Raw genomic sequence first — 27,114 nt, forward strand, 5'->3', positions numbered from 1 at the left:
AATTCATTGTAAATGCACATTTTTATACCTTTGAGATTGTGATGAAGCCAACTTTGACTGCACATCAAAACTTCCAACATTTTAGGAGTAAGACGACTGCGATGCTCACTTAAAACCCTCCCACTAGTACTGAAAGCCGATTCAAAAGCTACTGTGGTGATTGGAATAGCCAAAATGTCACGAGCAATTAGCCTCAAAGTAGGATAATGAGCTCCATCCAACTTCCACCAGCCTAGGATATCAAAATAATCATTCTCATCATGAGGAAGAGTTTCCTCTTCTAAGTAGCGATCAAGCTCATTCTTACTTCTAACAAAGCTTGTAGTCTTCTTATTTGCAGTAAGGGTTTTAAATATGGACAACACAGCAGCTGCACTAACTGTAGAAGGGGCACCAGCAGAGGATGTGGCCTCATTATCTTGGTTCTGTCACATGATAATATTTCATTAAACTAGTAAGCAATTCCTGAGCCTCTGTAACATATTTTCCAGCAGCCTCTTTTCCAAAAAGAGCAATATAGCAAGCATGTAACATTATCATCTTAAGATGTGGATCAAGAATAACAGCAACAACCATAAGACCATGGATGTCAGCCCAATACTTATCATACTTTTCTATCATGGCAGCAGACATGTTCCTAATAGTTTCATCTTCATCATGACCCCAAGAGTTGAGTTTAAGTTTAATCTCACATACTTTAGGGAAGAACAGGTTAGTTGTAACATATTTTGTCCCAGAAAATAACTCAGTAAGCTCATAGAATATCCCTAATTTCTCACAAACATTAGTAGCAAATGTCCAATCATCTGCTGCTGGACAATCATAGTTCCTATCGAGCTCACCCAAACATTCCAAAACCTTCCTATAAGGTATAGCAATACTAAGCATGATGTAGGTTGAGTTCCATCTAGTTTTGCAGTCTAAATGCAACTTCTTGTCCAATTCAACATTTTCATCTAGAGCAGTTTTCTCAAACTTTTCATACCTTTTTGGAGTAGCAATCCAATAAGCAACACTTTCTCGGATGTGCGCAACCGCAGTTCCAATTACTGCCATGCCATCTTTCACAATGAGGTTGAGAATATGTGCACAGCACCGCATGTGCAACCATTTTCCTTTCAATAGCACATTAGCCACCCCAAGCCTTGTGTCCATTAAGCCAATCATGTTATCATTGGCACTGCAATTATCAAGAGTCACAGTTGATACCCTCCGATCAAGATCCCAACTCTGCAGGCATTTATGCAATGCGTCACAAATAACCTCTCCTGTACGGGGGCATGGCACATACATAAACCTACACCAAAACAATGCAATAATTCAGCTGAACAGGTCATAAAATATCCTGGATAGCAAGCAATAATTTAGCTGTACATAATTAACATAATTATACAATCTGGACAGCAAGCAGAATTAAGATATTCACCTCAATATGCAGCTTCTAAGCGTCCATGAGTCATCAATAAAATGTCCAGTCACTGCCATATAGCCTCTCTTTTGATTTTCAGCTGTCCAAAGGTCAGTTGTGATAGCAACACGACAATTTATCCTTTGGAAGAATATCCTAGCTTTCCTTTTCTCTCCCTCATAGAAACTCACGATGTCCCTTCTAATAATGTTTCTAGTTGCCATTTTGAACAAAGGTTGTAATGCACTAACAAATTTACGAAAGTCATGGTGATCAACAATGGACAACAGGTACTCATGCAGTATAATCATGGAATAAAGAGCTTTTCTAGCTACATCTTGATCAAACACATAGCTTTCTACAGCTACTGCCCCCTTTTCAGTGGTTGCAAACCTCAAATTAGTTTGAACTTTTGTTCCTACCTTATTGTTATTGTAGGCACAAGTTTTCAAATGAGTTTTCAAGTGAGTTATACCATTTTTTGATGTGGCTGAAAGCTTCTTGGTGCAGTGGTTGCATTTGGCCTTCCAAACTCCATCAACACGCACTTTTTCAAAGTCATTCCAGACTACAGATGTGAGCTTTCTCTTTGAAGGCCGCCTACCATCATCTGAGTCCTCCTCCCCCTCTGATACGTTCACAACATCCACAACTTTATCCTCCTTAGTACCAACTGCAGCAGTTGCATGGGAGGTTTGCACTTGGGAGCTACCGGGGTCGACATTGTAGCTGCACATCACAGTATGTATTAAATTATCACTTGATTTGTTACTCCAGTAGACTAGGCAGATCTACAATATGAAGACAAGCACCAAAAAGCATAAATATATCATAAATATATCATTGACTTCATTCTGAAAGTTGGGCCTTCTATTCACAAGTTGATCTTGTTTTATTCTGCCATCCATCCACTATATCCATGATCTATTAGTATGTGTAGACAATGGAATTGCTAAGAATACAAATTCAGGTAGTAAAAGATGTCTAAACATGCAACTCAGATTGCTTATAGTTAAAGGTGCAGTGAGTCAGATAGGAACTAGAGAGATTGAACTTCTCTCATAAAAACATGATGATTTATCAAACAATTCGAAAGCAATTCATTCATTTTATCTACTGAACACCACTGAAAAAAATCACAAAAAAACTAGTTCATGGATCTATCATTCTACTGAATAGAGATTGAAGAAAAAGAGAGAGGAAAGTGACTGACCTGGGGCTAGGGGCTGAGGCGGTGAGGCGGCGACGGGGGGAGCGAGGGCGTCACCGCGCCGAGCAGGGCGGGCCGTCAGGACTCAGGACTCGGGAGGGCGGGCGGCGGCCGGAACTCGGGAGGGAGGGCGACGGGCCGTCGGGATTCGGGACTTCGGGTGGGAGAGGCGGAGCGGAGGGCTGCGGCGCTGCGCCTGCGGGCCTGCGCCGCCGCGCCTGTGGGCGGCCGGCAGCGAGCCTGTGGGACAACAAGAGCGGGAGGCCGGAAGCCGGATTGCGGCTGTGGCGCTGTGCACCTGTGCGGCTATGCGGGGGCCGGGGATTGGGGTCTGGGCGTATGGGCCCGGGGGCGGTTGGGCAGCTGGGACTCGGGAGGATAAGGATTAAGAAACCCTATCAAATTCAGACCCACCTGTCATGCGGATTTGCAGATTTGCGGGTACGGGTAGTGTATTTTCATACCCGCAAATTTTTTACCCACAGGTATAAAATCAAACCCTCACCGATACCCGTATCCTCACCCTAACGGGTTTTTACCCGCGGGCACGCGGGTAATCTGTGCCCGTTGCCATCTATACTCGACGCGCCTGCCTCCAGACCAATTGAACGGCGCCGCCAGCCCTCCTGCCGCCAGTGCCCGTGCCTGCCCCTGCGGCCGTCGCGGCGCCGCCGCCCGCCCCACGGCTCCGCCCCCGCCAGAACATCACCGGCCGAGGCGCCGACGGCCGACCACCCGACCCGCCAGGGCCAGGCAGTGCCGCCACCCGCTCGCGCTCGGCCGCCGCCAGGCGCCCACCGCTGACCGCCCCACCGGACCGTCGCTCGGCACCTGCGCGGCCGCGCGGGACGGATCCAGCCGCCGGACCAGGAGCAGGACTGCAGGAGGCCCCGCGCGCTCCATCCCCAATCCCCGATCCAGTGGCCAGTGCTGAGTGCTCGACTTGATCTGATTTCTTCGTTTAGACGTAATGAAAAATTCAAACTCCCCTTGCCCTACACACCACCACCTACACACCGACCGCACCACCACGCCTAGGACTAGGAGGAGAACGCAAAGTGTCATTGTTGCCCAGCATCGCGACAACTACGAGCAACTCCGACTTCGCCCCTGCATACAATCGAACTGTCTTCTGTTTACAGTTTATAACTCCACAACTCACTCTATTTACTTCTTTGTGGATGCATGCAGCAGCTTTATGAGAAAAAGTTAGAACGGAAACTGAAGAACGATCAGAAGGTATTGATTAAATTCCATCTAGGGTTGCTCTCAAAAGATTTTTTTGTTTGTTTTCTTTTTTTTCTTTTTGTGTTTGGTGTGAATGGCTTAGCTGTAACCTAATGGCCTAATGGCAATTGGAATCTCACTGAATGGTGATTTTAGTGAGGACATAATTTTTTTGAATTATAAAATTTGTTTCTTTGTTACTCTTTGTGTGAGTAGCCATACGTGTCAAAGTATGTTCGCAGGCTAAAGAGAAAGAAGAGAAAAGACTTAAAGCAAAACAAAAGGAGGAATATATGTTTCAGGTTCAAATAAAGTTTTTAATTTTTATTATGCGAATGTGCAATTGATCCAGATCTGGTATAAATGAAATGATAATTGGAGATGACTTTACTTATTTTTTTTTCACACTGCCTCGGTTTCTGTAGGCAGAAGCAGCTTTAGATGGGCTCAAGAAGGTTGATAAGAAACAGAATAGAAAAGCTTTCCAGAATGGAAACCCTGAGGTTTTTATTGATCAAGACACTCCTTATGGGAAGAAGAAACAGCTATCACCTCAAATGGCCAAGCAATATAGTCCAAGCTTGGTTGAGAAATCGTATGATGCCAAGTTACCTTTTTACATTTCTTGATATTGTTAGGCCATAGCTTTGTAAATTTCTACTGAACTGCATGCCTTTAATTTTGTGTATCTTCATAATGCAGATGGTATGCCTGGTGGGAAGCATCAGGATATTTTGGGGCAGATTCTGCAAGCACAAAACCACCATTTGTCATAGTAAGTGTTTAATGCTCTTGAAGGTTGTGCATGATATGCTGTAAGCTTATTTAGCAAACTTCATCTTATATAATCACCTTTAGTGCTTTTATGTGGTCCAACCGTTGGCACAAATGCTGATTAGCTTCCAGCAAAGGGTTAAGTAATTTCTTTTCAGGTTATGCCACCTTCAAACTTGACTGGAGCTCTTCACATAGGCCATGCTCTTACAGTGACTATAGAGGTAGCCTTTTTTATGCTTGTAGAAATCTCTATGCTGTTTTAACTGTACTGGTATTTACTAAACAATGGTTTTGAACAATGCAGGATGTCATGATACGCTGGCGGAGAATGTCAGGTTATAATGCTCTTTGGGTCCCTGGAGTGGACCATACTGCCATCGGTATGCAGGTATGCATCTAGCAGTTGGTTCCATCTGCTGGAGTTCATCATATGAGACATACAGTATAGACAGTAGAATTTATTAGCCAATGTATTCCATGGTAGCACGTTCTGCCATTTGACTTATGGAATGGACATATAGAACTCAGTACTAGCAGTGGTAGCTGTCCATGTGCTGCCATTGGAAGAAAGCTTTCAACAATAGTATTTGTGCCATGCGAATAAAAGCACTTGTATAGTTTCAACAGAATTTTCAGTTTTAACTGAATTTTCATAATTGTGTTTTGAATCATGCTATTAATCCGTATACTTCTAGACTAAGCAACTGCTAATTCATCAAATATATGGCCGACTTTTTCCTTTACATACCGTCTAATCTTTTTTCTTTTGTTGCTTCTGCATCCTTTAGAAACTTGATACTGTGCATTGTTGTGCATATGCGACTAATTTTTTTATCCATTTATACTTGTATTTTTTTGATAAATTTAATTTAGTTTGGCATCTTTAGTTCCAAGTTCCTTTTCTGTGGACTCGGCATCTGTGGATGATTGACTATTTCAATTTTATGAACTTCCTTACTAGTGTGCTTCGTTTTTTTTGCGAGTTAGTGTGCTTCGTTTTGACCTCTGTCTGTTGCTGTGTTGAACATCAGGCTGTAGTAGAAAAGAAGCTTATGCGTGAAATGAATATGACAAGGCATGACATAAGACCTGAAAGTTTTCTTTCTGAAGTGAGTACCTTTTTCATAACATGTGATTACGTTTGTCAGCCAATGGTTTATTGATGTTAATTATAGTGTTGTCTGCTTTTTTTTAATTATTAATTCTGTACCTGATGTGATGCAATGCACTATATTGGAGGAACCACCCTGATGTGCTGATAAGTAGATATAGCGTGAAGTATTGAAGGAACAGATTCAATGTGAGTAGTATATAAGTCCCTAAGGACTGTCTGAATCCGACAGATAATAGATCTTAAGCCAAAGCTCACAGAAGAGATCTAATCCAAGATCTGAAATAGGAACATCTAGATAAGGTTCTGAGCATATGTGAACTACAAAATTAGAGGACGATGCCTCTATTTATAGGCTCCAAGGCCTTACACAGCTCATATACAACTAAGATGAGAACTAAAGTGACAACTAAGATATTACTCCTAAGTACTCTTCTTTACTCGATGACACCTAAGAGACAAGTTGTAGGCAATGTTTTAAAAAATGCTAGGCGCTAGGTTGGCGGTCAAGCTCCTCCTAGTGCCTAGGCATTCATAGGCAATAGTATGTTTTTCAACCGGTTAAAGTAATGCAATGTTAAATAGAGAGATTTGGCACATTACTTCTGTAACCATAAATTGTCTTCATCTCCAATGTATTCCAAGTTTCACATAGAGCAAACCCTAAGTCACACTAGGTGGAGAGGTGCCTAGACAAAGCAGGGCAAGGCGAGCTGCTGCTGCTCCATGTAGTGCCTAGGCGCTGGATCAAACCCTAAGTCACACTAGGCGGGAAAGAGCCTAGAAAAAACTGGGCTAGGTGAGGTGGACCGCCTTTCTAGAACAGAGCTTGTAGGATAGCCAAGTATCTTCTAGCTATATAATGACATATGCTATGACATCACCATTCTTCTTGAGCAAGGTTACCTTCATGAAACTTGTATTGATTAGTCATATGATTTTCCACATCATGATGTACCATTTCCCTTTTGATATTTTCTTATTCCATTTTCTCTTCCATCTTTTGTGAAGATTCGCAAACGGAAAGAGCAGTATTGTGGTACCATAATGAATCAATTGCGCCGCCTTGGTGCCTCACTTGATTGGTCTCGCGAGGTAACTTTTCTATTTTTTTCTCGAACTGACAGTTCTATTTTTTTCAGTTAGGAAAAGGCATTACTTGCTCTTGAACCATGCATGGTTCTGTAATTCGAACTCTGAGTTGTAACTTAGTCTCGTCATGGCATCAGGCTTCTACAATGGATGAGCAAAGGTCAAATGCAGTAACTGAAGCTTTTGTAAGGTTACACAAAGAAGGCTTGATATATAGGTAAGCTACCTCACTTTTTTGTGTTTTTAGTGTTAACATGGACAATATTCAACTATCAGTGTTGCTATGATGTTTTACCTGTTTATCTTGTACATTCCTATTTTCAATTGCCAGCCTAGTTTTTCACATGCTATGGATGATTTATTCCCTTGCAGAGATTATCGCCTTGTGAATTGGGACTGCACACTTTTAACTTCAATTTCTGACATAGAGGTTTGCGGAACTTTTTATTGTTCATTGTAGACATTAAATCTGCGCATACACGACTAAGATGTTTTTCTTTGTTGGAAAATGCTGTGTTTTTAAGGTTGATCATATAGATCTTAAAGAAGAAACAATGTTAAAGATCCCTGGTTATGCTGCTCCCGTACAGTTTGGTGTGTTGATATCTTTTGCCTATCCGCTTGAAGGACTAGGTGAGATTATTGTTGCAACAACTCGAATTGAAACAATGCTCGGTGATACAGCAATAGCTGTTCATCCTGAGGATAGAAGGTACCAGCATCTGCATGGACGGTATGCAGTCCACCCCTTCAATGGCCGAAAACTCAAAATAATCTGTGATCCTGAATTTGTTGATCCCACTTTTGGTACTGGGGCTGTCAAGGTAGGGGCTTGTGTGTAGCTACTTGTTATTGCTGTCTTGTCTCACATAGTTGGGCCTTATTTGCTAAATGTTGTGTGCTGGTCTTGTATGCAGATTGCACCTGCCCATGATCCAAATGACTTTGAGGTTGGACGACGGCACAACCTTCAGTTCATAAATATCTTCACAGATGATGGGAAAATAAACAGCAATGGAGGTGCACAATTTGAAGGAATGCCAAGATTCACTGCTCGAATTTGTGTTATTGAGGCATTGAAGGCAAAGGTATTAATGGATTTGTTTAATTATACTTTCAAAAATGTCTACATCACCAGAATCTCTAAAAGATAGTTACTGCATATTGATGGCATGGTATGGATTTGTATGCATTATAATGTAAAGCATGGCATGCATAACTTTAACAGAGCTATATTAAAACTAATGTGCATCATGTTATGGCTTTGGGATTTAGTAATGGGTATTCATAGTTAGGATATTATAAGTAGATCTCATGTTTTCGTGGGATCCTTGATATCTATGGATACTAGTGATAGACTTTACCCTTAATAAATCATGATGATTCCTTGTTTTTCCTGTGTGTGGTGGGTAGGGGTAATAGTGTTATTGCCTTCTTTTTTTTGTCTCATATTGTTTTAAGTAGTTCTGGACTTCTGACGATGTTTGATTATGCTAATTAAGGGCTTGTACAAGGGTACAAAGAAGACAGAAATGACTTTGTGCGTTTGTTCAAGAACCAATGATGTACTGGAGCCTATGATAAAACCCCCCCAGTGGTTTGTTAATTGTAACACCCTGGCAAAGGTAGGCCTTGATGCTGTAAGGTCTAAGAAGATTGAGATCAGTCCCCAGCAGTACGAACAAGATTGGTATAGGTATATTTATCCTGAGTTTACACACTTGATATATTGTCATATCTTTTTTTTAAAATCATGTCTTTTTGTCAAATCAATTAAATAAACAGAAAAAATTATAGAAAAATTGTCGCTATCTTTGCAGATGGCTTGAAAATGTAAGTGATTGGTGTGTTTCAAGGCAACTTTGGTGGGGACACCGTGTACCTGCATGGTATGTGACACTAGAAGATGACCCGGAGAAAACACTAGGTTCTGACAATAACCGCTGGATAATTGCAAGAAATGAAAGCACTGCAAACCTTGAGGCACAGAAAAAGTATCCAGGAAAGAAATTTCTACTGACTCAGGATCCTGATGTGCTGGACACATGGTTTTCATCTGCTCTGTTCCCATTAACAGTACTTGGTTGGCCAGATGATACTGCTGACCTCCGTGCTTTCTACCCCACTTCGGTACTAGAAACTGGACACGATATTCTCTTCTTTTGGGTAGCACGGATGGTGATGATGGGAACACAACTTGGTGGTGATTTGCCGTTTCAGAAGGTATGGCACAAACCCCCCCCATTTGATACCATTAAAACTATATGTTATGCTTAGTGGTCTAATATATGCATTTCATTCTCTTGCGTATTCGAGAAAAAATATATGCATTTCATTCATGTTGGATATTATTGACTTATTGTTTGGAGCCTATCATTGCCATCTATATCCCCATAAGATGGTTAAATTTTACTTTGCCAAACACTATAATCTAGGACCAATTGATGAACAGCTCTTCTGATGCTGACAAAAGACTCAATCCATGTTGCCAACAAAAACAAGCTGTAGGCCGATTTAGCATAGGATGATCAGATGTCAAGTGTTCATCTGCATGTCGGTTGTCGGTTGCAATATTTCCCAAAGCGGTAAATGTTCAACCAGCATAAGGATGGCTAGAGATATCCCTTAATGTCAGGAATTCCACTTATATTGATGAAGGGGTTGCTGAACCATACTTTGTTTCCTCGAACACTTGGTAACTAAGGCCAACTAATCATGAGTCAGGTCAGCTATTGGCATCCCATGTAGCCATTTTTCGGTCGAGAATATAGGTCGTCACCCACTAAAGATCAGCTACCAACGTCTCATTTGTTGTATTTACATCCACTGAGAGAAGCTAGTAAAAAGAGATTGTGTGTGTGTGTGTTAAACACTGAGAGATTGGAGTGAGGCAGGGGTGGATCCAGGGCCTGGGGGGCTTCAGCATGGGTCAAGGACGCAAAACCTTTATACTGCTTGCCCCACAACATGCAAATCAGCCCGATTCAGGGCCTGTTTGGCAGACGTCCCAGAGCAGCTTCTAGGCTGAATCCATGAGGAGCTCTACCAAACAGTTTGACTGAGAAGTGATTCTATGCTGATTCTGTGCTAGGAGGCTGGGAACTGAAACTTCCCACAAAGAATCAGGAGCGAGCAGGAGGAGCTCTACCAAACAGGCCTTCAATGGCATCTATCACCTGCCAAGCAAGCAGCGGTATCAATTGTGTGCTTGTTTTGTTGAATCTGCACGAACTCTACATGCTCCCACGCCACCACCCATCCTCCCTCATATCATATGACTCATCGGCACCCATAGTTCCCTCCTACCTATAATTATCTCTGTCCTCAATTCTCAACTTCTGGGAGCTGGTGCTTGATGGTCTATGCAACTGTTGAGTCATCACAGCCATATGCCCATCTCTACCTGGCCACAACTTTACGGCCTGATTGTGCAAGGGCACTCTGATTTCATTTGGTAGTAGTTTTGGTGATGAACTTGAAGTGTTTTGACAATATAATGAATAGACTATACACTATAGGTAATCAATGATTTTGCAACAAGTGTCAATGGTGTGGGACTGGTCCTGAATGATATTTATTGGTGGCCGCAATTCTAAATTATTGGATATTAAATTGAATACGTAGGCTCAACCTGAATTTTCAAACCCCTACAAGATGCAACACATGTTCTCTTTGTATTACGTCTATGATGTTGATGATTTGGATTTTTGTGAAGCATACTGGATGGGTCAAAGATTCAGTATCTTAATGCTTCATGAATACCAAAGGTTTTTCTAGGTCACAATGAATTAAAAAAATAAAAGGCCATGTATTTTGTGTTACTACAAATTTTTTGTTATATATCTGTATTCTTGTCGTAATTACTGATGTTTTGTTAATCGTTAGCATGGCATGGACATAGGATTTTGTTACTTATTATATCTATGCAATATATAGTTCAGCCCCCTTCTTGATTTCTGGATCCGCCACTGGTTAGGCGGAGTTGATTGGCTGGGTCATCTCCAGCAGTGGTCGCATGGTGAAATCAGATAAAAATACTGGTTTCCTTCTGAATAATTTCTGTTTCTTGGTAATATCAACCACATATTACTCACATTTTTGCCCACACTATCCTTCATCTGAGTGGTGCTGGACTGCTGGTGACATGGGTTCGTACTTTTAACAGATATAATGCCACCACCTTTCCTTTTACTTTTGGCTGTAAATAATATATTTCTGAGTCCTTAACTCACTTTGTAAATCAACCATGAGGGAAGGTTCTATTAGATATTAATTGACTAGGTAAGGCAGTATAGTAGAATATATGTGCTAATTATCTCTTTTGCCATATCTAATGACTATGCCTTCTTAGGTTTATCTGCATCCTATTATCTGTGACGCACATGGCCGAAAAATGTGTAATTCACTTGGTAATGTCATTGATCCTCTCGAGGTGATAAATGGCATGACACCTGAGGGTATCGCAAAACGTCTGGAAGAAGGTAATCTGGATCCAACTGTATTAAACATTGCAAATGAAAGGAAGCTGAATGATTATCCTGATGGCATTGCTGAATGTGGTACCGATGCCCTCCGCTTCGCACTGATTTCTTACACTTCTCAGGTTTGTAATCAGCTTTTCATTTGAGTTTTCTGCATTACACTCACAGTTCAGATTTTATGGCAATCTCCTTTTCTTTCTCAAGTCTGACAGGATAAATCTCGATATCAAGAGAGTGGTTGGATACCGACATTGGTGCAATAAATTGTGGAATGCCAGCCGCTTTGCCATGGGTAAGCTTGGTGACCACTACAGTCCACCTGCAACTGTTGATGTGTCTCTCATGCCACCAATCTGCAAGTGGATACTTTCTGCACTAAACAAAGCTACTGGCAGAACCATCGCCTGTTTAGAAGCATACAAGTTCTCTGATGCAGCATCTGCTATATACTCTTGGTGGCAATACCAGTTATGTGATGTATTTATAGAAGCTATAAAACCATACTTCTTCAATGACCCTCAAGAATTCGAATCCGCAAGGGTCGCCTCCAGAGATACTCTATGGGTTTGCCTGGACACTGGTTTGCGCCTGCTCCACCCATTCATGCCTTACTTAACAGAAGAGCTCTGGCAGCGTCTTCCACAGCCCAAATATTCTTGTAGGCAAGCTTCAATTATGATTTCTGAATATCCATCTCTTGTTGAGGTAATATCTATTTGCAAAAGAGGTTTGACTGATATTCAGAGAACTTATTCTTTAAGTACCTTTTTACTCACATGGAAAAAATCTGGTTCTTTATGACAGGAATGGACTAATGACAATCTTGAACACGAGATGGACGTTGTCTTAGATGCCGTGAACAAAATAAGGTCTCTGAAGCCTCCAACAGAAAGAAATAAAAGCTGTGTGTGCATGGTGATCATGTTTCTTTGTCTGGTGTTTGCTTGCTTTATTGGTCTTGTTAACAATGCTGTCACTTTTTCTTTGCTCTGAACAGACGGCCTGCTTTTGCACTCTGCCGAGGCCAAGATATCATTGCCACTATTCAATGCCACCAATCTCTCATCGTATCACTTTCTTCCGTTTTACTTCTTAAGGTTCTGTCTTACACTTCTGTATGACTGTTTACATTTTTAATGGAAGCTTTTCCTTGCACAGTCTGCAATTATTTTCTCCTTTGTGGATCAAAATTTATGTATATTTACAAATGTTTTAAAATCAAGTTAAGTTTAAGGGCTTTCAACAAAGTTGCTGATCTGGTACTGGAAATTATTCAGATCTTGACCGAGAATGACGAAACTCCAGCTGATTGTGCAACTGCTATTGTTAACAAAGATTTGTCGGTGTACCTTCAGCTTCAAGGAACTCTAAATCCAGAAGCTGAGCATGAAAAGCTAAGAAAGATGACAGTTGAAATTCAAAAGTAAGTGTGCTTATCTTGTCCTACAAATTTGTAAGGATCTGGACATACTTCTCTTTTATTCCCTAGTATCAGTAGCATGGTCTCGTGTCATACAATGCAGGCGACAACTTGCTCTGACTCAGAAGATGGATGCTTTTGGTTATCGCGAGAAGGCTCCTCAAAGTGTACAGGAAGAGGGCATGAGAAAGCTCACTGCTTTCTTGGAACAACTGATCGTCATAAGTGAAGCTGAGAAGAAATTAGATGCCAAAACCGACAATGATTGACTCTGATGATCACTGTCTATAAGATAATCATAATTTTGATATTTATTTTTCATCTTGTGTGAAAAGTTGATCCCACATTTTTAATGAACGGCAAAGTTATGTGTATACTTACAGAAAGACATTTGTGTTGGATGTTTTTTTAAGTACTTTATACTCCCCTCCGTGCCTGAAAGTTAGCAGTTGTAGCATTCAATTGTTGACCCCAAAAGAAACTTTTAGGCCTTGTTTGGATAGACGTGGATTGGTCGGGTTTGGGGCCGAAACCCTGTTGCCTGGGGGAGCAAACCCACGCTGGGATGATCTGCGCCTGGTGCGTTAAAATCGCATTTCACAAAACCCCGTCAAACCGCGTGGATCTCACGCCACGCCACCCCAGGTTGGGAATTATTCCTGCGCTTAGCGACCTCAGTGTTGTCTCAGCAGCTGAGACGGCAGTCTCTGCTGAGATGCTGCCGTCACCGCCGCTCCCTCGCGCCATCCTCCAATGACAGCAGCAGGTATGCCTCCTCCATTTCTTACTCCGCCTCCTTCCTTCCCTCTTCCCCTCCTCATCTTTTTTCCTTGCTAGGGCTGGAGTCAGACGGCGGCTGTTGTTGTTCTTGCCGGCCGTGAGATGAGGATTCTTGCTGCCGTGCTAGACCCAAACCTGTGCAAGCTGCATCCTCGGCCAGCCGCATGTGCGTGCTTCTCCTCAGGACAGGTTTGGCGCCTCTTCTTTTTCTTGTGCCGTGTTTTTGTTGGATCCATTGGTTCCTGCTTCCTGGTAATGCCTGCCATGGACTAAGTGCTGAAACACATGAGGAAGATGAGTCCATTGTTCTTGTTCTGGCTCTTATGCTTGTGTAATTGCTTTAGGCATTGGTCTAGTATGTTGTGATTAGTAACTGTTTAATTTCTCTAGACATTGAATCTTTAAGTAGCAATGAGTATCCGCAGAAAATTGTTTTGCTACAGAGCCCTGTCAATTACTTCAAACTAAGCTCTCAGTGAGCTACTCTTTTGCAATGGAAATTGTTTCCTGAATTGGAGATGTGGTCTCCCGTCTCACTAGTCCTTGATTGATGATGTGTGGATGGATGATAGCGATACTGGAAAATAACTAAAGATGCTCCTTGCATTTTTTTTCCTTTTTTCCCAGACTATATCTTGCAGCTCTTATGGAGTATTTGGTTTGGGGAATCAACCAATTCTTGATAAGATGATGCATCATGAGTCTATCTCTCAAATTTAGTGGAATGATTTCATTCCTTATACTAATACTAGTACTATTTTTTGGCTTGTGAGGATGGATCAACTCATTTCATTTCATAAACCAAACAAAAAAATGAAAATTGAGATGATGATGGACGACCTCATTCCACAAACAACCCCCCCCCCCCCCCCCCCTTGTGTTAGCATGTTTACTTCCTTCTTAATTGATAGTCGACTGATGCCTGGGTTCTCCCTCAAGCTGTCCACCAAAATCTGGAATTTAGTTTGCCACTCCTCACTTCGCCCTGTTCGGCTCTCATCCCTCCTACTCTCATCTTCGGGTCTTTGGCTGTGCTTGTTATCCTAACATGTCCACCACTGCCCCTCACAAACTTTCCCCTCGTTCCACTCTTTGTATTTTCCTGGGATACTCTTCCAATCATAAGGGATTTTGATGTCTTGACCTCTCAAACCGCATCATCATCCCTCGTCATGTCACCTTTGATGAGACAAAGTTTTTCCTTTGCCACGACATCGTCTCCTCCCACCACTAATGATTTTGATTTTTTGGTTGAGTTTGAGCCTCCAGTGAGCCTTCCTGGCCTCCTGGCTCCTCCCTTTCAGGTACTCCTGGTGGAATCACCCCTCCTGGTCCGCATGGCGTCACGTCACCTGCTGCTGGGACTCCTATTCCACCACTGCTGGCTGTGCCCCTGGCCCTGGACAGCCCTTGCCAGCCCTCTCCCGCGCCACGCGCGGCCTTGGCTCCCTTGTTGGAGCATCATGGCGCCCCTCCCGCTCCTCCAGCTCCACCGGCGCCCCCTGTGCGCACCATCACTCATGTCTACACCCAGCATCACCCAGCCCGTGTTCCTGTCAGCTCTCCGGCACGTCCGTCTGTTCAAGCTGCTGCAAATTCTGGGCTGTCACAGGGTACTTCAGCTGCTGCAGATTTTGAGCTATCACAGGTTGCTCCGGGTGCTGCAAATTCAGGGCTGTCACATGGTCCCTCGGTCAGTGCTGCTCCTGCTACACTGCCCTAGGGCACTGTTCCAATTCCTCAAGTGGTGAACCATCACTCCATGACCACAAGAGGGAAACTTGGCTTCCGTCAGCCAGCTGTCTATCATGCGGCAGCCATCTCTCCCATTCCGAAGACATATCGGAGTGCTCTTGCTAATCCCAACTAGCGAACTGCAATGGAAGAGGAGTATGCTGCTGTTCTGTCCAACAACACGTGGGATATTGTTCCCCGACCGTCTGGTGCGAATGTGGTAACTGGCAAGTGGATTTTTCGCCAGAAGTTCAATGCTGACAGCTCCTTTGATCGGTACTAGGCTCATTGGGTTCTTCACGGCTTTACCCAATGTCCAGGTGTTGACTATGATGAGACTTTTAGTCCTGTGGTAAAACCATCAACAGTCTGCACAGTACTCTCTTTGGCTCTCTCATAGTAGTGGCCTATTCATCAACTAGATGTGAAAAATGCTTTCCTCCATGGCACCCTCTCCGAGACTGTTTATTGTTGCCAACCCACTGGATTTGCTAACACTGCACTTCCTGACCATGTTGCCGCCTCAACAAATCTCTGTACGGTCTGAAGCAGGCTCTTCGCGCTTGGTACAGTCGGTTTGCCACCTACCTCTTGTCTCTCGGGTTTGTTGAAGCCAAGTCTGACACTTCTTTGTTCATCTACCACCGAGGCAATGAGATTGTTTATTTGCTGCTCTATGTTGATGACATTGTTGTGACGGCCTCCAATGCCTCTCTTCTTCGCCGCACAATCACTGCCTTGCAACAAGAATTCTCCATGAAAGACCTTGGTCCTTTGCATCACTTTCTGGGAATTTCAGTGAAGCAGCACTAAGGCGGTCTCTTCTTATCACAGCAGCAGTACACCATGGACAACTCAAACATGCTGGCATGACTGATTGCAAGCCGTGTAGCACACCAGTTGACACTCACGCCAAAGTTTCTGCTAATGATGGTACCCCTGTCACTGATCCTACACACTATCGCAGTCTTACTGGAGCCCTCCAGTATCTTACTTTTAACCGCCCAGATATTGCTTATGCTGTTCAACAAGTGTGCCTTCACATGCATGATCCTTGAGAACCTCACTTGGCTGCTGTTAAGAGGATTCTCCGGTATCTTTAAGGAACTGTCAGTCATGGTCTCCACCTTCAGCCCTCCACTACTTCAGAACTAGTGGTCTATACTGATGCGACTGGGCTGGGTGTCCTGACACTCGCCACTCTACTTTGGGCTATGCTGTGTTTCTTGGTGCAAATCTGATTTCTTGGTCTTCCAAATGCCAAAACACAGTCTCCCATTCAAGCGCTGAAGCGGAATACCGGGCTGTGGCAAAAGGAGTTGCTGAAACCTGCTGGCTCCGCCAACTTCTACAGGAACTGCATTCTCAGCTGCCTCGGAGCACACTAGTCTACTGTGACAACGTTAGTGCAGTCTATTTGTCCACCAATCCCGTTTAACATCAACGCACAAAGCATGTCCAGATTGATCTCCACTTCGTTCACGAACGGGTCGCCATTGGTGATGTTCGTGTTCTTTACGTACCTACGACGTCCCAATTTGCTGACATCTTCACCAAAGGGCTTCCCACATCTGTGTTTCAAGATTTTTGCTCCAGTCTTCACATCAGCGAACCTGCTGATTCGACTGCCGGGGGTGGGAGGGTGGGGGGGTGGTTAGCATGTTAACTTCCTTCATTGTTAGTCGGCTGATGCCTGGGTTCTCCCCCAAGCTGTCTGTCACCTGTTTACTTCCCCTATTCATTGCTAGACGGCCGTTGCCTGGGAATCTCCCCTGGCTGTCACATGTGTACTTCCCTCTACCTCTTCTGTTAGTTTAGGTCCGCTATATATCCCTGTAATCTGGTTTTGCTATCTATCAATGAATACGAGAGCTAGTTCATCCTCTATCACCTTCATTCCTTGTCTTTAGGGCAACTCCAACTAACCCCTCAAAATTTGCCCCCCTACTCCCACAAATGAGAGTCCCCCATCCAGATTCAAGCCCTCATTTCTCTCTGCACTCCAACCGAACCCTCATTTCAGCCTCCCTATATTTCTCACCTATATTTTATACATTTTACACATAATTTCTAACTACCAAGTCCAGCATTTTGTATCTACACCGAGTTATTTCAAATTGGTATTATTGGAATTCACTGCCAATAGGTACTACGAGTTTGATCAGTGCCTTGAACTGGATCCAATCTAATTTGTAGCCATGCCAACACCAACATATTGTCTTCCTGGACAGTGAAATTTCTAGTCCTCTTCTTACTTGCTTAAAAGGAGGAGTAGATTGTTCAACAACTTGTTCAACATGTGTTTCAGCTTGAAAGTAATCAAAAAATAGATCATTGGTGTCCCCATTGCCCGAGACCAAATCAACCCAACTCTGCATTTTTTTGTTCCTGCATATATGAATCGACTTGAGTAGTTCTAAGAACACACATAAATCAACTTCAACAACTAAGTAATAAGACCTTAATCTTTCTAAAACCAGTAAATAATACTCAATAGTTCTAAAAAAATCTCATAATCTTCATAGTAGTTCTGCTGGAAATTTTGACCATCTCATAATCACATAATGTTCAGAATAGTTCTTCAGCTGTTAAATAAATCTGAAAAATGAAAGACCTCTAGCACAGCAAGGGGCGAGCTGCAACTGGCCATGCAGCAAGGAGCGAGCAGCAGGTACGAGGTCCATCAGGCCGCGCAGCAGGGGGTGAGCGGGAGGTGGCTCGGGCGGGCTGCGCAGCAGGTCGTGACTGAAAGCTCCATGTTTGGTTTTGGTAATTGAGACAACTAGTGGATTAAACTTGTACTCTAGTGTTGTGATTGAGTAGGTTAAGTCCACATCCAAGTTGAGCAAGAGATGGCAACCATGGTGGAGGTGGTGATGGCCAAGTGAGATGATCAAGTGCTCAATTTTGAAAATAAGAAAGGGAAAAACAAAATGAATTGGCTCAAGGCAAAGGTATAACCTAATGCCATTTTGTTTTGCCGGTCAAGACGCAATAGAGTGCGTGACCGGGTTTAGGATAGATGGTCGTACTATAAAGAGGGAAAATCTCAAGGCTAATACGGTTATCAAAGTGCCACTAGGTAAAATAATTCCATGCATGTGCATTAGGACCTAGTGAGCTAACAAACCATTGAAAAATGCTTTGGAAAATGCTAACTCGCGTACACAGGTGATAGTACAACTTGGAGCTAGCACGTTTGAGCAAGGGTTGAAAGAAAAAAAAAAGAAAGGGTGTTGTCCTAGGGCGTCGGACCCTGGCAGTGTAGGCGTCGGACCAATAGGGGCACGGTACGACTGCTACCCTAGTGGCTGAGAGCAAGCACAAGTGAATGCGGGCGTCGGACCCAGTAAAAACGCGCCATCGGACCGCATGGACACACTGTTCATGCGTCCGATGGTTGGCGTGCAGTGAGGGCGCGCGCGGCTGTAGGGCATTGGACCGGACCACAGTCCAACGGTTTTGGTGCTCTCAGGAGCTCTCTGTGTGGCGTCGCACCACGGGACAAGATGGTCCGATGGTCGTCGGACCCTGGTGACTCGGTCGCGCGTGAAAGAGACGTTGGGTGCCAACGGTCGAGTTTAAACGGTCGACTCCATGTGGCGCGTCCTGGAGGCGTCCGACCCTATCGGAATTGGTTGGGAGATCTATGCTTGGTGAGTATAATGTAAGTGATGCCTTTTGGGCGGAAGCTATCAACACGGCATGTTATTCAAGCAATAGGCTCTATTGTCACTGGCTCTTGAAGAAGACACCATATGAGTTGCTCATCGGAAGAAAAGCCCAACATTGCTTATTTTTAGAGTCTTTGGTTGCAAATGCTACATATTGAAGAAAGACACAACATTGAGCAAATTTGAGAAGAAATGTAATGAAGGGTCTATGCTACATATTGCAAATGCTTCATCAACTTGGATACTCCACACCTAGCAAAGCTTATAGAGTCTACAACAAGACACATGGTATTGTGGAAGAAGTACATGATGTTGAATTTGATGAAACCAATGGCTCTCAAGATCAAGAAGAAAATCTAGATGATGTGAGAGGCATCCAATTGAGCAATGCAATGAAGAACATGGCAATTGGTGATGTGAGACCAAGAGAAGTGATTGAAATTGAAGATGACAAAGATCAAGTGATCCCTCCAATAAGTGTGCAAGCGAATAATCACCTAGCACAAGTGGCTCTCATGATCAAGTTCAAGTCCAACAAGATCAACATGTGGCTAGTTCATCCCAAGTGGCACAACCAAGTGATTAAACAAGCTCAAGCAATCAAGTTCAAGTTGCCCAACCGGTTCAAATTGCAAGAGATCATCCATTGGACCAAATTGTTGGTTATTTGAGGAGTGATGTTCAAATAAGATCAAGGTTAGCATCATTTTGTGAACACTATTCATCTGTGTCATCCAAGGAACCAACCAAAATAGAAGAAGCACTTATGGATGTAGATTGGGTGAATGCAATGCATGAAGAACTCAAAAACTTCACCCGCAGTCAAGTTTGGAAACTAGTGGAAAGACCCAAGAATTACAATGTGATTGGTACTAAATGGGTGTTTAAAAACAAGCAAGATCAAGATGGCATAATAGTAAGAAACAAAGCAAGATTGGTAGCATAAGATTACACTCAAGTAGGTCTTGACTTTGGTGAAACATATGCCCCGGTTGCAAGATCGGAAGCAATAAGGATCTTATTGGCATATGCTTGTGCCCACAACATCAAACTCTATCAAATGGATGTGAAGAGTGTATTTCTCAATGGCTATATCAATGAGCTAGTTTATGTTAAACAACCGTCTGGTTTTGAAGATTGCAAGAAACCCAACCATGCGTACAAGCTCAAGAAGGTTGTGTATGGTTTGAAGCAAGCACCTGAGTATGGTATGAGAGATTGGAGGACTTCCTACTCTCAAAGGGGTTCAAGATGGGCAAAGTAGATACAACCCTTTTCACCAAAAGGATTGGTAAGGATTTGTTTGTGTGCCAAATATATGTTGATGACATTATCTTTGGATCAACAAATCAAGAGCTTTGTGAGGAGTTTGGAAATATGATGGCTAATGAGTTTGAAATGCCAATGATTGGAGAGCTAAGCTACTTCCTTGGACTTCAAATCAAGCAAATAAAGAATGACACATTTGTGAGTCAAGGGAAGTACATCAAGGACATGTTGAAGAAGTTTGGGATAGATGAAGCAAAACCAATTCACACACCTATGGGCACTAATGGTCATTTGCATCTTGATACAAGTGGTGATGTGATAGATCAAAAGTTATATCGGTCTATGTTGGAAGCCTACTATGTGACTACATTAAGGCCGGATGTAATGTTTAGTGTATGCATGTGTGCAAGATTTCAAGCCTCACCAAGAGAAAGTCATTTGAAAGCAATAAAAAGAATATTGAGGTACTTGAAGCATATACCCAATGTTGGTCTATGGCATCCCAAGGGGTCAAACTTTGAGTTGATTGCATATTCGGACTCCGACTATGTGGGTTGCAAGGTGGATAGAAAGAATACATCGGGCACTTGTCAACTCCTAGGGAGATCACTTGTTTCTTGGTCATCAAAGAAACAAAATAGTGTTGCACTATCAACTTCCGAAGTGGAAAACATCTCGGCCGGTAGTTGTTGTGCACAATTTATATGGATGAAAGCACATTTGCAAGATTATGGGATCAAGATCAAGCAAGTGCCATTACCATGTGACAATGAGAGTGCCGTGAAGATTGCCACCAACCCGGTTCAACATTCAAGAACAAAGCACATTGATATCCGTCATCACTTCATTAGAGATCATCAAGCAAAAGTGGATATCACAATTGAGAGTGGGCACCAAAAATCAACTTGCAGATATATTCACCAAGCCGCTTGATGAAGCAAAATTTTGCAAGCTTAGAAATGGATCGAACATCCTTGACTTCTCCAATATGAATTGATGCACCCCACATATATAACATGCCTGTCCTCCAACAAAGCAAAGGTAAAATCGCTTAACATATGCATACATCCTTACTAGTATGTGTAGGTGCATATAGACATATTTAGGGACAATCTAGGTCATTCTTTGAAAACCAAATAATTTTAGAGTTCATATGGTACCACTATTGCTTCTATGTTTGATTGATCTAGTGATAAACATATGACTTGTTCATGAGATTGTGAACCTAGTGTTTGATGTAGTGTAGTTGCTAGTGTGTGCTTGTGTGATTCAATCTAGAGATCATAACAACTAGAAGATGTGTAGGGGCTTGCATGTGGTGAAATAGAGCTAGAGCAATAGTTGCATAGTCGCTGCCCCCTCTAGGGCTTGTGTGATTTAATCACTAATCAATCTTGCTCTAGTGCTTTGTAGTGATTTTTATAGGCTATTCACCCACCTCTAGCCATTTAGATCCTATTAGCGACCTCCAGCAGGCCGCGAAGCAGGGGGCGAGCAGGAGGTGGATTTGGCAGGCGCAAAAGCAAGTGGTGAGCTCCACCAGGCCATGCGAGCAGGGGGGCGAGCTCCACAGGCTGAGCAGGGGCTGCTCCGGTCGTCCGACAGGACTCCACAGGAGGGCACAACCGCAATAGAAGGGGATCGGCGAAAGCACGTGCTGCACGGGAGCAGCGGCGGCCATGGGCGACACCACAACGAGAAGAGAGGGACGGGGACATACCGGCTCGGAGAACTCCGGGGCGGCGCGGGAAGACGACCGTTGCTCCTCTCCGGCAGGTGAGGCTTCGGATCGGAGGCCCTCAGATGTGGGTGGTGAGGAGCGAGGAATGAGGCACCCTCATCCGTTGGGGGCCGGATAGGAGACCGGTTGGAGAACGATTTTTTGCGTTTTGGACCCTCAAAATGAGATGAGGGCTCGGATAGGACCTTGGTTGGAGTTGCCCTTAGCAGTTAGGCCCCACTTCTGAACCTGAATGCCCTACTTATGGGTTCTCATCTTCGTGTTGACATATTCTTTTTATCCATAATTTACTTTGCAGATAAGGATGATTAATCATCATTTATTCAGATGAATCTCTAGATCTTTCTCTATCAGATTATCTTGATAATGAACTTTCTAGGTTGGTAAGTACGAGGAATGTAGTACGATGCATAACCTTTCTATTTGCAAATCAGAAGTCGATAGTTGTTTTCAGGAAAACTGGTTGGAGGGATCTTATCAGAAGTTTCTTTTCTTTCCTTTTTTTTTGAAAAAAATGTACTGTGCTTGCATTTTTTACATCTCAAGTTCCAGCTTCATTGCAATGCATTTATTTACAGGAAGCAGACATGGAATTCCATGATATATGCGTAACTGAATATTATTTACAGGAAGCAGAGATGCAATTCCATGATATGTGTGTAACTGAATGTCGGAAGCAGTTTTTGGAGAAGTTCACCAAGTCAGTCCACAAGCTGCTGCCCAAGAAGTCAGTCCACAAGCTGCTGCCCAAGCCCACCATCCACAAGCGGCGCTCCACTCTACCTCGTCATAGCAGACAGGTTGATGGGGTGAATCCCTGCTCGCCAGGCTTGGTGGTCACTAATGCCAAAAAAGAGTAATCGGACAGGTTTGCTTTGCTAAATATTCATTCAACTTTAGTTTGCGTTTGTACAAATTCTATGTTAGCAAGAATGGTTTTGGTCTGCTGGCTAAATATAATAGAGAGCTAGATTCCTAATTATCGTGAGGTGAGTACATGGGTAGCTGAAGTGCAGAGTGGAAAATAGATCAGGCACCATTAATCTAGCCGAAACTTCAAGCAGGAGGTCCAAATCTAAATGCAGAGAAGCAGGTGTACATCTCTGAACAGAAAACATCCTTCTGACCTCATAATTATCTCTCTGCTTTGCAGATGGCATTTTTGCACTAAAATGGCGTACCCAGTGCAGAGAGCTCCCGCTCTGTGCGGGGTCTGGGGAAGGGTGTCAGTGGCAAGCCTTACCCTCGCCTGTGCAATGCGAGGAGACCGCGACTCGAACCCGGGACCTTCCGGTCACAGGCGGTAAAACTCTACCGCTTGCACCAGGCCCGCCCTTCAATTTTTGCACTATTTAGATATTTAGATTACAGATAGACACTTTTGAGTTTGATTACAGTTAGACATTTTGAGTTTCATTTATCTCTTGTTTGTGGTATCTCAGATGAGTATTTATTCCTTATAAGCAGTTCTTGTGCTTCTACTTTTACCGTTTAGAGGCTTACAAGCAGTTCTTGTTTAATGCATTGTACACTAAACTTTGATTTTGCTTATTGGCCTCAAAACATGCCTATCTGTGTCCCTAAATCAGTACGTATAATGTACTCCCTCCATCCACAAAATAATGCAATTATGGAAACCGTGCCGGTCAAACTAGCTCAAGTTTGACCAAGTTTATAGTAAGTAGTATTAGCATTTATGTCTCCAAATAAATTTATTATGAAAATATATTCTATAACAAGAGAAGGAAAGTACAAAAGTGGTTGGGGTGAAAACTCATTAATTTACCAAGTGATTTTTTAGAAACTATTAGAGATGCTCTAACAGAGCTAACAGAAAGTGAACCATCGAACTAAATTGTTTTTTCCATCATCAAAGCTATTTGCAATATCCGTAACCTGTTTGACCAATACTGGCAGGGACTGACTGGTGGTGCAAATACCTACTTTTAAATTATTGAAACTGGGAGCATGAAAGATAATTTTGCCTCCCTGTCATGCATTATAGGGAATCAGGGGCAAGGTTAACAGATGTTGTGATTTTTTTTTAAAAAAATCTTGTCTACTTTACTGTATACCAGTTGCTGTGTGTTCTTTGAGGATACGCCCCTTGTGATTTCACTTGTTCGAAGTAATCATATGTTTGTTCCATGTTTAATGGAAGTTTCTGTGTTTGTGATATTGGAATCAACCATCAAGATAAATGTTATGCCAATGAGCTATAGCACAACTGCAGTTGCTCTAAGATGAATTTGTGCTTAAGATGAAATTTTACAAGCAAGCATCTTTTGTAACTTCAGTCAGATTATTCAAGCTACAAGAATATATAAGATAAAGGCCTGTGATTTTCTTCTTACACAAAAGGCATTCCCAATCCCATCCATCTACATAGATCTGAGAATTTTAACAATGTTATAACCTGCAATATGTCTTTTGCACTTTTACAAGTGTTATGACCTGTAATTTTGTAATCTTTCTGGTTGATCTGGATGGGAAGAAACATCTGATCAAATTTGCAATTGTTTTCCAAGGGTCAGGACAATCATTGATTTTGGACAAATAAGCTGGAACCATCCTCACAGCCTCAGCCAGTGATGGGTGTTGGGTCACAACCTTATCCTGCTGCTGCTGCCTATGCACCACTCACAATGGTACCTGGAGCTCCTGCTGTTCCTCCTGGCTCACAGCCAGCAGCACCATTCCCCAATCCAGCTTAACTCAGTGCTCAGCACCAGATGGTCTACCAGCAGGCTCAGCAATTTCACCAATAACTTCAGCAACAGCAGCAACAGCAGCTCAGAGAGTTCTGGACTACCCAGATGGATGAGATCGAGCAAACAACTGACTTCAAGAACCACACCTTGCCACTTGCAAGGATAAAGAAGATAATGAAAGCTGATGAGGATGTGCGGATGATCTCTGCAGAAGTGCCCGTTGTCTTTGCGAAGGCATGCAAGGTATTCATATTAGAGCTGACATTGAGGTCATGGATGCACACAGAGGAGAACAAGCGACGGACCTTGCAGAAGTACGACATTGCAGCTGCCATCACCAGGACTGATATATATGACTTCCTGGTGGACATAATTCCGAGGGATGAAATGAAAGAAGAGGGACTCGGGCTTCCAAGAGTTGGCCTGCCGGCTGCTATGGGGCCCCAGCTGATCATAGTTCTTATCCATATTACTATGTGCCAGCACAGCAGGTATGATGTATGGTGGCCAGCAGGGTCACCCAATGACGTATATGTGGCAGAAGCCGCAAGGGCAAGAGGCAGCAGTCTCCCTGAAAGTAGCCAAGGATAGTAACAGAAAAGCAATTACATCTTGGTCTGAACTTAGGCCTCTAAGCAAATATGATTTGGTTATGTTAACTGCCGATGATTGCTGGCTGAAACAGTTGCCATTAATTAGGTCATAGGGTTTCCTGATGGTAGTTTCGACTCCCGACGCTGCCATGGCAGCAGTAGAAAATGATTGTGATTTGCAAACTAATGTAGTATAAGATTACCCTTTTCTGTCTAGTCCAATATACCAACTGTTGGGCCAATGGAGGCCCTTGTAGCAACTGAGTGATGGGACTTCATGCGACGCCTGTGTTTGTTTGCCTAATTTGTTAGCCATTGTGCTCTTTGCTTGACTAGTGTTTTGCCTTCCTGATCACTCACTCAGTCACCAAAGTTTCATAGTTAACACTTAACACAAATGCTTATTTCAGGCTAAACTGGAATTTTTCTTTCACTAGATATATGCCCGTGCGTTTCACGGGACTATGAATTTTTGTCCACGTCTATGGCGGCAAAGAGATATTTTTCATGAGCCCCATTCACCTATGCTGTTGCAGAACCAGAGCTGCAAGCATTGCTCCTTGCTGAAGACGCGAGGCACAGTCCGCCATGATCCGGCATGTCTGCCACATAGTAGGACTCGCCTGCATTCCATGGTGGTTGTGCCCAGCACCAGGATCCTCTCTACGAGATTGTAGTGTATGCTTTTCTTCGTGGTCGAATTCGCCAGTGCGCGAACCGCTCGTCGCTGGAGAGTGGGTAAAAGCGATGACCTCAAACGAGACGCTACACAATATACATAGATATAAATTATAAATAGAGACAGGTCTCCAGTTCCAAATCCATACATAAATTAGTAACACCAAAGTGTGGTGGTTGAAACATTTGATTCAGAATTAGGATTCATCCTTCCTTTTAATAAAAAAATCATAAAACAAAGAGAACAAAAGTGCAGGTGTTGGAGCCACCTAAAATGCTCGGATAATATTAGATTTAAGGTAAACGTTATGGTCAGGGCGTCGGACGTTTGGACGCTCCCCACCGCTCCATTCCTTATCTGTTTCTACCGTTTTTTTCTTCCCCATCCCTTTTCTTCTTCAACCTTCCATCCCGACGTATTCCTCATCCATTCCGGCGGCGGCACGCTCCCCAACCCCGGCAGGTTTGTCCCGCACCCCGGTGGCCTCGTCCCCCACCCCGACGGCGACGCGCTCCCCCACCACAGCGTCCTCCTCGTCCACCCCGGCGGTGGCGCGCTCCTCCACTCCAGGAACCTCGTCCCTCATCCTGGCGGCGCCCTTCCCCCCACTCCGACGTCCTCAACCAACCGGGAGCGCCCAACGCCCTCGGATCCGGTGGCCCTCTCCCCGACCCCGGCAAGATCCGAGCGGGGAAGGATCGGTCGGCGGCCATGTTGCAATAGGTATCTCACGATGTTGCAGTAGGGATTCTTGAATGTTGCAAGCGCTGTAGATGCGCACGGGTGTTGCGGATGAACGTATCGTCTGATGTTGCACGATTGATTTTCTGAGATGTTTCGATGTTGCAATAGTTGGCTTTTGTTGTTTCATCTGTCAATTTTTCATGTTGCAATATTTCTTCCCGTACGAGCTCAACCCCAACTCAACATATGATGATTTTTTGGAAATGTTGCATGAAACATGTGTTCAATGTTGCAGTGGGAATTTTTCCTCACGAATATTATGTTTACATTGAGCTATTTTTTCGCATCTTTTCATGTTGCAACCATAGATTTTCAATGTTGCAGCTATTTTGTTTGATGTTGCAACGGAATGTCGGGTAATTAGTGGTATTTATTATGGTACTACTATAGCCGTCAGATTTAAAACGGATGGTGATGCATGCGTCCGACGAAAGTTGCTCCGCCAGACGTCCGGACGCTAGCA

General features: G+C 43.4%; 1 protein-coding gene and 1 pseudogene across 8 annotated transcripts; both read left to right on the top strand.

Annotated features, from left to right (window-relative positions):
- Window positions 1-3,224: 3,224 nt before the first annotated feature.
- LOC117834295 (valine--tRNA ligase, mitochondrial 1) lies at window positions 3,225-13,100 on the top strand. Of its 8 annotated transcripts, none has more exons than XM_034713922.2 (21): window positions 3,226-3,585; window positions 3,810-3,857; window positions 4,062-4,147; window positions 4,271-4,440; window positions 4,548-4,620; window positions 4,778-4,843; window positions 4,927-5,010; window positions 5,654-5,731; window positions 6,745-6,828; window positions 6,963-7,042; window positions 7,198-7,255; window positions 7,350-7,649; window positions 7,743-7,913; window positions 8,328-8,521; window positions 8,646-9,048; window positions 11,177-11,428; window positions 11,511-12,011; window positions 12,111-12,175; window positions 12,304-12,403; window positions 12,584-12,729; window positions 12,830-13,100. In XM_034713922.2, exons 3-21 carry the CDS (start codon window positions 4,139-4,141, stop codon window positions 12,993-12,995), a joined length of 3,000 nt encoding a protein of 999 aa, XP_034569813.1. In that variant the 5' UTR covers window positions 3,226-3,585; window positions 3,810-3,857; window positions 4,062-4,138; the 3' UTR covers window positions 12,996-13,100. The 8 variants fall into 8 exon arrangements, with proteins under 8 accessions (XP_034569824.1, XP_034569822.1, XP_034569813.1 ...); XM_034713916.2 differs by having other exon boundaries at window positions 4,077-4,147; XM_034713927.2 differs by having other exon boundaries at window positions 4,088-4,147.
- An 11,415-nt stretch (window positions 13,101-24,515) lies between these two features.
- LOC117834399 (nuclear transcription factor Y subunit C-4-like) lies at window positions 24,516-25,532 on the top strand (annotated as a pseudogene).
- Window positions 25,533-27,114: the final 1,582 nt, after the last annotated feature.

This window comes from Setaria viridis, chromosome 1 (genome assembly GCF_005286985.2).
Source record: "Setaria viridis chromosome 1, Setaria_viridis_v4.0, whole genome shotgun sequence".
NCBI lineage: Eukaryota > Viridiplantae > Streptophyta > Magnoliopsida > Poales > Poaceae > Setaria > Setaria viridis.